This window comes from Oncorhynchus mykiss, chromosome 8 (assembly GCF_057628025.1).
Source record: "Oncorhynchus mykiss isolate SJ-2025 chromosome 8, ASM5762802v1, whole genome shotgun sequence".
In the NCBI taxonomy this organism is placed as follows: domain Eukaryota; kingdom Metazoa; phylum Chordata; class Actinopteri; order Salmoniformes; family Salmonidae; genus Oncorhynchus; species Oncorhynchus mykiss.
The window spans coordinates 76,236,411-76,245,900 of NC_143029.1; the positions used below are offsets into that span (position 1 = coordinate 76,236,411).

At 43.8% G+C, this 9,490-nt stretch overlaps 2 protein-coding genes across 2 annotated transcripts; both read left to right on the top strand.

The window, feature by feature from the left end:
* Positions 1-900: 900 nt before the first annotated feature.
* Positions 901-3,255, top strand: myadmb (myeloid associated differentiation marker b). Its single transcript, XM_036986227.2, has one exon. The coding sequence runs from the start codon at positions 901-903 to the stop codon at positions 1,783-1,785; it is 885 nt and encodes a 294-aa protein (XP_036842122.1). The 3' UTR covers positions 1,786-3,255.
* Positions 1,766-9,490, top strand: ftr66 (finTRIM family, member 66). Its single transcript, XM_036986222.2, has 6 exons — positions 1,766-4,044; positions 4,832-4,927; positions 5,090-5,323; positions 7,675-7,834; positions 7,958-8,017; positions 8,194-9,490. Exons 1-6 carry the CDS (start codon positions 3,451-3,453, stop codon positions 8,721-8,723), a joined length of 1,674 nt encoding a protein of 557 aa, XP_036842117.2. The 5' UTR covers positions 1,766-3,450; the 3' UTR covers positions 8,724-9,490.

Consider the following 9,490-nt stretch of genomic DNA (forward strand, 5'->3'; position numbering starts at 1 on the left):
CTGAGGTTAAGGCACAGGGCTTTCCCCATTTTTCCTTTTTTTTCTCCTCGTACTTCAGCTAGCCTTTTCTGCCTGACTGTTTTGGTCACTCTCACTTTGAGTTTGTCCATTTTTCCAATCTTAATTCATCTGTCTGTTTCCTCTCTTTCTCTCTTTTTCTCTCTCCATATCCCTCCCCCTACTCTCTGTCCCCTGCTGTTTGAACAACTTATTTTATTAATGTAAACGTGTGTCTCTGTTTGAGTCCTTCAACAGTATGTAAACTGGGAACATGGACTCACTTACTTGTGGGGGATAGTGGGAGGGAGCAGCCCTGAGTGTCTCTGGATGTTGGGACTGTTAGTGGATGAGGCTGATGACAGATTGGCTGAGAGGTCGGGTAGAGGTCTCAGCACCACATCTGTCTGAAAGGGGGGGGGGGGGGGGGTGAAGGAATGTCCAGTGACACGGACTCACTGACTCACAGAACAGGAATCCCTCAGCTGATAAAGCACTCTCACAGAGTATAAAACTGAAGAGAATCCATACTTTTGATTCTCCTTGTACAAGGTATCAAAATAGGATTTTTATTTTTAACTTTCATGTTGAGATGGAGATAATGACACATTGCTACTGTTGCCCTCATGAGTCCAAATATGATATCTCATCAAGAATGTACATTGAAAATCATAATGGAATCAATACTTGCTTTGAGATTTTTTTTTAAATATGAATGCATGCTGTCAATTTGTTCTTTGTTACTGACAGCTGCTCTCTATTCTGTGTCTCCTTATAGATCCTTCTGCCACAGATGCACCAAGAACTGTAGGCCTAGGGTATTTCACAAACACCTACATCTCTGACCAACTCAGCCCTTCAGTCTAACCCATCCTAGTTGTCAAGCATCATCCATATCTCATCATGCCGATAGTGGTGGTGCACTCCAACCCCCTGTTCTGGGTGCGTTTGTGTGCTCTGGTCTTCTCCTGTGTGGCTTTTGCTGTGACCATCCATGGGGCTGAGCTCAAGCACGGTACAGGGGACTGGTGTGTGTTCTGCTGGGCCTTCAGCTTCGCTGGGACTCTGCTGGTGTTGCTGGTAGAGCTGTTTGGCCTGCAGACCCGTGCCCCCGTCTCCTGGAAAAACTTCCCCATCACCTTCGCCTGCTATGCCTCCCTGCTCTGCCTCTCTGCCTCCATCATCTTCCCCCTCTATTTCCTCAAGGGCCAGACCTCCCGCAACGAGACTCATAACTACCGCATCGTGGCCACCGTCTTCTCCTGCCTGGCCACCATCGCTTACATGAGTGAGGTGAGCATCAGCAAAGCCCGGCCAGGTGAGGTAGCAGGTTACATGGCCACAGCCCCGGGTCTGCTGAAAGTGTGTGAAACCTTCGTGGCCTGCGTCATCTTTGTCTTCATCAGCGACCCGGTGTCCTACAACTCTCATGCTGCACTGAGGTGGTGCCTGGCCGTCTACTGCATCTGTTTCATCCTGTCGGCGGCCATCATTGTGCTGTGTATCTGCGAGTGCACTGGCTGCCTGCCTTTCCCCTTCGCCCGCTTCCTGTCTGCCTACGCCCTACTGGCTGTCATCATGTACCTCTCCGCTACCATCGTCTGGCCCATTTTTACATTTGACAAGGAGCACGGGGGCACTTCCTCCAGGCCCGCTTTCTGTGGTAACAGTCAAGGGCTGTGTTCATGGGACAAGAAGATGGCTGTGGCTGTGCTCACTGCAGTCAACTTTGTGCTCTACCTGGCAGACCTGATCTACTCTGCCCGACTGGTGTTTATTACTGTGTGAGCAAAAGGCATAGAGGGGAAGAACGAGAAGAGGTAGTTGATTTTTAAGTAGGATGGAAAGAGAGGTTGAGGAGTAGAAATGAAGAGGTGAAGAAAGAGGGAGAAACAAAGAAACTGCTTACTGTATTTTGTGTCATTTATATATCAATGTTAAGCCATTAGTCACCTCCACACATAGAGAAAGACTCAATTATTTCTTATTTCATGCAAAAGGAAAAGTCCTTACACAACGATTTTATGGACCCAAGAACTATGATCAGATGGAACAGATGTTTTCTAAGTTTGAGCTCTGATTATCTGACACATAAATGTAGTATTCCAAAGACAGGATGGATCTGCTGAGTATGTTGACATTACTATAGATCATGTACAGTCTTACAACTTTCAATGGTCTTTTAATAAGCATGACTTTTTACATGATGGAAAACTGTAGGTAGATTTTACAGAACAACTCACACCTTCCTAGTTTGTTTAAGATGAGTTACGAAGGGATAGAAGTAATTCAATCAAACCCCGAAGTAATTCCTAGAAGATTGGTACACTGCTCCAAATGCTTTCAAGACATGAAGTAGAACAAATTGTTTGAATTAATGTAAAGATATACTCTGTTAGTGTAGGTTTTTTGCTAATTTTTCATTCCTGTTTTTACCCTTTTTTTTATTTGTCTATTTTCATATTCTGCCAAGCTACATGTCAGGAGTATATTGTATGTTGAAATAATATATGCAGACGGTAACTGAATTAAAACTCACTGTGTAATGAACAATTACTGTTTGACACTTATGTGTTTGTTATAACCTGTTCTCTGTAGGCTATGACGTCTCCAAAAAACAACATCTCAGAATAAAAACAAAACATTGTTAGGAAAATGTATTATTCTTAATCTGGCCCATTGCTTTGCACTTCTGTAACAGTCTGCTCTTGTGGATGAGAATGTCCACTTTGTCAGAGAGGGAGACATCCATTTGCTGCATCGTCCTCACTACTTCCTGCTGTTACTAAACATGACGTTTTTTCCCCCGCTGTGCTTGTTGAGACTGTGCGTACCACATCAGTGTTATGGGAACATACAATCTGGTGTTCAGTAAAAGCAATGTGATACATTTATATTAGGGTTTGTCAACTGGGGGCCCACGGGTCATTTTATTTAGCCCCCAAGTTGTTTTATTTAAATGATTTGACATAAAGGACTAAAAACACCAGCAAATCAACTTCAACTGTTTTTTTTTATTTTGGGAATCTGTTTCAAAATTATTTCCACACACAACAGAGCGAGTAATGTGATTGTATACACAGCTAAGTTTCAAATTATTATGTTTGAGTCAAATGTTTTCTGTTTGGGCTTCTTGCAGTCAATTTGCAGTCTACAGTCTGGCTGAATGTAGTTGATAGTCCCTGAATTATAGCCAATGTATATCTGTCTTTGTCCTTGTTAATTGAACAAAATAAACTAATACTTTGGTGTTCTCAATCTCTCTCTCTCTCTCTCTCTCTCTCTCTCGATCTCTCTGAAATGTGCACACACACACACACACACACCCCAAACCGCTGTGGGAGGTGTGGTTATGGGTTGCTGCTTTGTTTACAGTATGTAGGTTTATAAAAGGGATGCCACAGGCGGCTCCAGAGAAGCTTATACAATCTCCCCCTGTCTCTGTGGTAGAGAATGGCACAAACAGGTCCTCTGGATAGAGAGCAATTGTGCTGCTCAATTTGTGTGGAGATACTGAAGGAGCCAGTAGCTCTTCCCTGTGGACACCGCTACTGTATGGGCTGTATCAGGGCCTGCTGGGGTGAAGATGACTCCTCTTACATCTTCAGCTGTCCTCAGTGCAGACAGACCTTCACTCCAAGACCAATTCTGAAGAGAAACATCATTTTGGCTGAGATGGTGGAGAAACTGAATACAGGAGGACTCCAAGCTGTACCCTCTGGTCAACGCTGCCGGTATGCTGAAGCTGGAGATGTGGCGTGTGATATCTGCCTCGGTGGTCAGATCAAAGCCACCAGTTCCTGCTTGGTGTGTCTGGCCTCTTACTGTGCAGCTCACCTCCACACTCACAACGAATCTCCTGCCCTTAAGAAGCACACCCTGGTTGAAGCCACCATGCCACTGCAGGGGCGGATCTGCTCTCGTCACGATAGACTACTGGAGATCTACTGTCGTACTGATCAGCAGTGTGTCTGTCTGCTGTGTGTGATGGATGAACACAAGAGCCATGCTACCGTCTCAGCTGTAGCAGAAAGCACCAAGAAACAGGTAAGGACTGAAAAACAATATTGTCCTTCAAACTCAGTTGTTTAACCATGACAGAATATGTATATTTCTGAAAGTATGTTATGTGCATTAAGAATACTTATGCCCATTCCTATGACTGGTAACTATAAGGAAGTGGTATGTTTGGTGCCTTCTATACTGGGAGTGATGGATATCATTTGAACAATGTGAACATTTCCCTGATAATGATCAGAGTTGAGGCCATAAAATCTAAAGGTTAGAGGTACATTTATATCAATAGAACTTCCTTTCCCAAATTCAAATGTTAACTCTGTATCTGACACCTGCCTATATGTAACCAGGGGTCTGAGGAAGTTATTCTATCCTGAATAAGGTGTGTCAGGTGCCTGTCATCGGTTCGGTCAGTTGCTTTGAATGTGGCACCATACACTGTTTCCACATGCAAAACCTCTTCATCTCTTTTGACTATCTGACTGAGATGATATGCCAATGTGTAACATGATTCTCTTAAGGGAAGGCTACATTTTCCCTTCATCCATAGCCTAGCTGTTACAGGTTATAGAATGTGTAGGTCATTTTATGACTCAATGTGTCCATTTTGAGTAGGCTTTTTTTCATTTGAGGAATGTAGAATGTAAAAAGGAAAAAATAGTGTATGTTGAGTGTTATGGAGACTAAACAACCTCACAGCTTTCATCAGCTAAATATTCAATTTGACAAAGTGAACGACCATAAGACCAATAGCCTGCTTATATGAGCCCCAAATATTTACTAAGATAGGCTTGTGGGTGTGTCCTTGTCCCTGCAGAGGCAGCTGGGGAAGTCGAGGAAGAAATGCAAACTGAGAATGAAAGCCAAAGAAAAGGAACTGCTGGATCTGAGACAGGCTCTGCAATCGCTGAAGGTGATGCACTGTGGCGATCCGTAGAGCAATGGCAGCCATGGACAAGTCCGAAGCGACTTTCAAGTATTAATAAGCTAATATTTTAGTGGATGGGGGAGGTTTTGGGAGTTTGTTCATACTAGGCTAAATGTTATATCTTGACCACACTCTGTCTCCCACTAGCACTCTGCACAGACAGCAGTGGAGGACAGCCAGAAGATCTTTACTGAGCTGATCTGCTCCATAGAGAGAAGGTGCTGTGAGGTGAGAGAGCTGATCAGAGCCCAGGAGAAGACTGCAGTGAGTCAGACTGAAGGGCTCATACTGAGACTGGAGCAGGAGGTGGCTGAGCTGAGGAAGAAAGACTGTGAGCTGGAGCAGCTTTCACACACAGAGGATCATATCTATTTTCTACAGGTAGCATCACTGCTGCTCTGGCTTCGGTATAATTAAGGTGTCCAGTGTTTTTATTTACAGTGGGGCAAAAAATTATTTAGTCAGCCACCAATTGTGCAAGTTCTCCCACTTAAAAAGATGAGAGAGGCCTGTAATTTTCATCATAGGTACACTTCAACTATGACAGACAGACAAATGAGGGAAATTTTCAAATTTGGGGCTGTTGCTGGGCAACACAGACTTTCAACTCCCTCTAAAGATGTTCTATGGGGTTGAGATCTGGAGACTGGCTAGGCCACTCCAGGTCCTTGAAATGCTTCTTACGAAGCCACTCCTTCGTTGCCCGGGCGGTGTGTTTGGGATCATTGTCATGCTGAAAGACCCAGCCACGTTTCATCTTCAATGGCCTTGCTGATGGAAGGAGGTTTTCACTCAAAATCTCACGATACATGGCCCCATTCATTCTTTCCTTTACACGGATCAGTCGTCCTGGTCCCGTTGCAGAAAAACAGCCCCAAAGCATGATGTTTCCACCCCCATGCTTCACAGTAGGTATGGTGTTCTTTGGATGCAACTGAGCATTCTTTGTCCTCCAAACACGACAAGTTGGGTTTTTACCAAAAAAGTTATATTTTGGTTTGATCTGACCATATGACATTCTCCCAATCTTCTTCTGGATCATCCAGATGCTCTCTAGCAAACTTCAGACAGGCCTGGACATGTACTGACTTAAGCAGGGGGACACGTCTGGCACTGCAGGATTTGAGTCCCTGGCGGCATAGTGTTACTGATGATAGGCTTTGTTACTATGGTCCCAGCTCTCTGCAGGTCATTCACTAGGTCCCCCCGTGTGGTTCTGGGATTTTTGCTCACCGTTCTTGTGATCATTTTGACCCCACGGGGTGAGATCTTGCGTGGAGCCCCAGATCGAGGGAGATTATCAGTGGTCTTGTATGTCTTCCATTTCCTAATAATTGCTCCCACAGTTGATTTCTTCAAACCAAGCTGCTTACCTATTGCAGATTCAGTCTTCCCAGCCTGGTGCAGGTCTACAATTCTGTTTCTGGTGTCCTTTGACAGCTCTTTGGTCTTGGCCATAGTGGAGTGTGACTGTTTGAGGTTGTGGACAGGTGTCTTTCATACTGATAACAAGTTCAAACAGGTGCCATTAATACAGGTAACAAGTGGAGGACAGAGGAGCCTCTTAAAGAAGAAGTTACAGGTCTGTGAGAACCAGAAATCTTGCTTGTTTGTAGGTGACCAAATAGTTATTTTCCACCATCATTTGCAAATAAATTCATAAAAAATCCTACAATGTGATTTTCTGGATTTTCTTTTCTCATTTTGTCTGTCACAGTTGAAGTGTACCTATGATGAAAATTACAGGCCTCTCATCTTTTTAACTGGGAGAACTTGCACAATTGGTGGCTGACTAAATACTTTTTTGCCCCACTGAACATGATCAAATACAAATCTTAGAATCAACTATTGAAGACCACCAGAACCCACTGGATTCTCCAATTAAATTGAATGAACTACAGGACAAAATACAAAACCTCCAACTTTAAAAGGCTTGTGGTGTTGATGGTATCCTCAATGAAATTACAAAATATACAGACCACAAAATCTAAACCACAAAAGTGGAGATACATTTGACCGCAATATATACTGTGGGATATGCGTCAACATCAACCTTGGGAAATTCCTCTGTATTATCATTAGCAGCAGACTCGTACATTTACTCAGGGAAAACAATGTACTGAGCAAATGTCAAATTGGCTTTATAGCAAATTACCATACGACAGACCACATATTCACCCTGCACACCCTAATTGACAAACAAACAAACCAAAACAAAGGCAAAGTCTTCTCATGCTTTGTTGATTTCAAAAAAGCTTTTGACTCAATATGGCATGAGGGTCTGCTATACAAATTGATGGAAAGTGGTGTCGGGGAAACAACATACAACGTTATAAAATCCATGTACACAAACAACAAGTGTGCGGTTAAAATTGGCCCAGGGGGTGAGACAGAGATGCAGCTTCCTCCCTCTTCAACATATATATATCAACAAATTGGCAAAGGCACTAGAAAAGTCTGCAGCAACTGGCCTCACCCTACTAAAATCTGAATTCAAATGTCTACTGTTTGCTAATGATCTGGTGCTTCTGTCCCCAAACATGGAGGGCCTGCAGCAGCACCTAGATCTTCTGCACAGATTCTGTCAGACCTGGGCCCCCTACAGGCCTCTCTCATTTTTTTAAGTGGGAGAACTTGCACAATTGGTGGCTGACTAAATACTTTTTTTGCCCCACTGTATTTGTATCTTGTAATCCGTCCCACACTTTGTCTTCCACTCTCCTGGGTTCTAGAACTGCCAGTCAATCTCTAAATCGACTGAACTCACAGACACACCCAGAATCACAGTGGTTCCTTTGGTGGATTTCGGTCAAGTTCGAGCCTCGGTATCAGCACTCCAGAAGAGATTGGAGGACCTGTTGAAAGGGGAATGGCCCAAAATATCCAGGGCAGGTGAGACTGGACACTTTACTGTAACTCACTCTATATTGCATTAAAGCTGTTTTAAAAGTACAGATTTGTTTTTCTCTATGGAACATTAGTACTCTTCACTGTCTAATTCGTATTCCTCTGTAGCGGGCACAGTGAAACTCCTGCAGTGTCCAGAGCCCCGGATCAGACCAGAGTTCTTATACTGTAAGTCGGTTTCAACTCCATTAATAGCCAGAGCGCTGCATCTGCTCTTAGCTCAGGGCTAAATCTGCATCGTGGCGGTGCTCTACGGATTCCATTCATCTTCTTGTTACCTTTCCTTTCTTATAGTGTAGTACACTAACTCCTCCTTTCATACCCTTCATCTTCTTTCCTTGTAGATTCCTGTCAGCTCACACTGGACCCCCGGACAGCCCACAGGGACCTGAGTGTGTCTGAGGAGAACAAGGTGGTGACAGTGAGGGCCAGGGACCACTCCTGCCTGGAGCACCCAGAGAGGTTTGATCACTGGAGCCAGGTGCTGTGTACTGAGGCCCTGTCAGGACGCTGCTACTGGGAAGCCGAGTGGAGCGGGAGTGGCATCAACATGGCTGTGGCGTACAAAGAGATGACCAGGAGAGGAGAGGGCAACGACTCCCACTTTGGACGCAATGACAAGTCCTGGAGTTTGTTCTGTTCCAGAAAAGGTTGTACCATCTGGCACAATAACGTGGCCACTAGAATACCCACTTCAACCTCCTCTAGGATAGGAGTGTACCTGGATCACAGGGCAGGAAGTCTGTGTTTCTACAGCGTCTCTGACACAATGACCCTGCTCCATAGAGTCCAAACCACATTCACTCAGCCCCTCTATCTTGGCTTTGAGTTTATGTGTTTCGGAGTCTTCGTTAAATTGTGCCAGATGGAGTGAAAGCGAAACAGCTGAGAGAAAGGCAGTAGCATGTGTGAAAATTTGTTTAATGGTGAAGTTAATAATTGATAGTCTCAAATGTCGCTCACACCAGTTTGTATTTGTTTATTACTGAAGAGTTAAAGTATAGTTTAGTAGTTTAGTTACTGTAGAGTTTTTATCATTTGTATTTTGCTGGCAAAACAAAGTACAATAATTTCAATGCAAATTCTGCAAATACCTTCTTGTGAAATTAAAAGAAACGTCTATCCTGTTCCCCCATTCTCTAATCTGACTGTCATCACATCCCCATTATGTTGATTCCAAATTGTCTAATTAAGGGCAATATCAATAGCACTGACATTTGTGTTTTTAAAACACATTTATTGTGGTATGTTTTTATCAAAAGTGTCACAAGTAACCTCCGTGGCAACAGCACAGCAGTGCGCAAAAGTCCAGTCTGTTGCGAAATTGTCACGCCCTGACCTTGGAGATCCTTTTTATGTCTCTATTTTGGTTTGGTCAGGGCTTGAGTTGGGGTGGGCATTTCTATGTGTTGTGTTTCTATGATTTTCTATCTCTATGTTTTGGCCTGGTATGGTTCTCAATCAGGGACAGCTGTCTATCGTTGTCTCTGATTGGGAACCATACTTAGGTGTCTTTTTTCCCCACCTGTCTTGGTGGGAAGTTAACTTTGTTTGATGGCACATAGCATGAAGCTTCACGGTTTGTTTGTGTATTGTTTAGTCGGTGTCATTTTGAGTTAATAAAGAGAAAATGTACGCTCA

Bases quoted from the DNA above. Each gene is read 5' to 3' on its own strand.
- myadmb (XM_036986227.2), top strand. From the start codon at position 901: ATGCCGATAGTGGTGGTGCACTCCAACCCCCTGTTCTGGGTGCGTTTG.
- ftr66 (XM_036986222.2), top strand. From the start codon at position 3,451: ATGGCACAAACAGGTCCTCTGGATAGAGAGCAATTGTGCTGCTCAATT. The intron at 4,045-4,831 runs GTAAGGACTGAA...TTGTCCCTGCAG, and splicing joins CAGAAAGCACCAAGAAACAG to AGGCAGCTGGGGAAGTCGAG. The intron at 8,018-8,193 runs GTAAGTCGGTTT...CTTTCCTTGTAG, and splicing joins CAGACCAGAGTTCTTATACT to ATTCCTGTCAGCTCACACTG.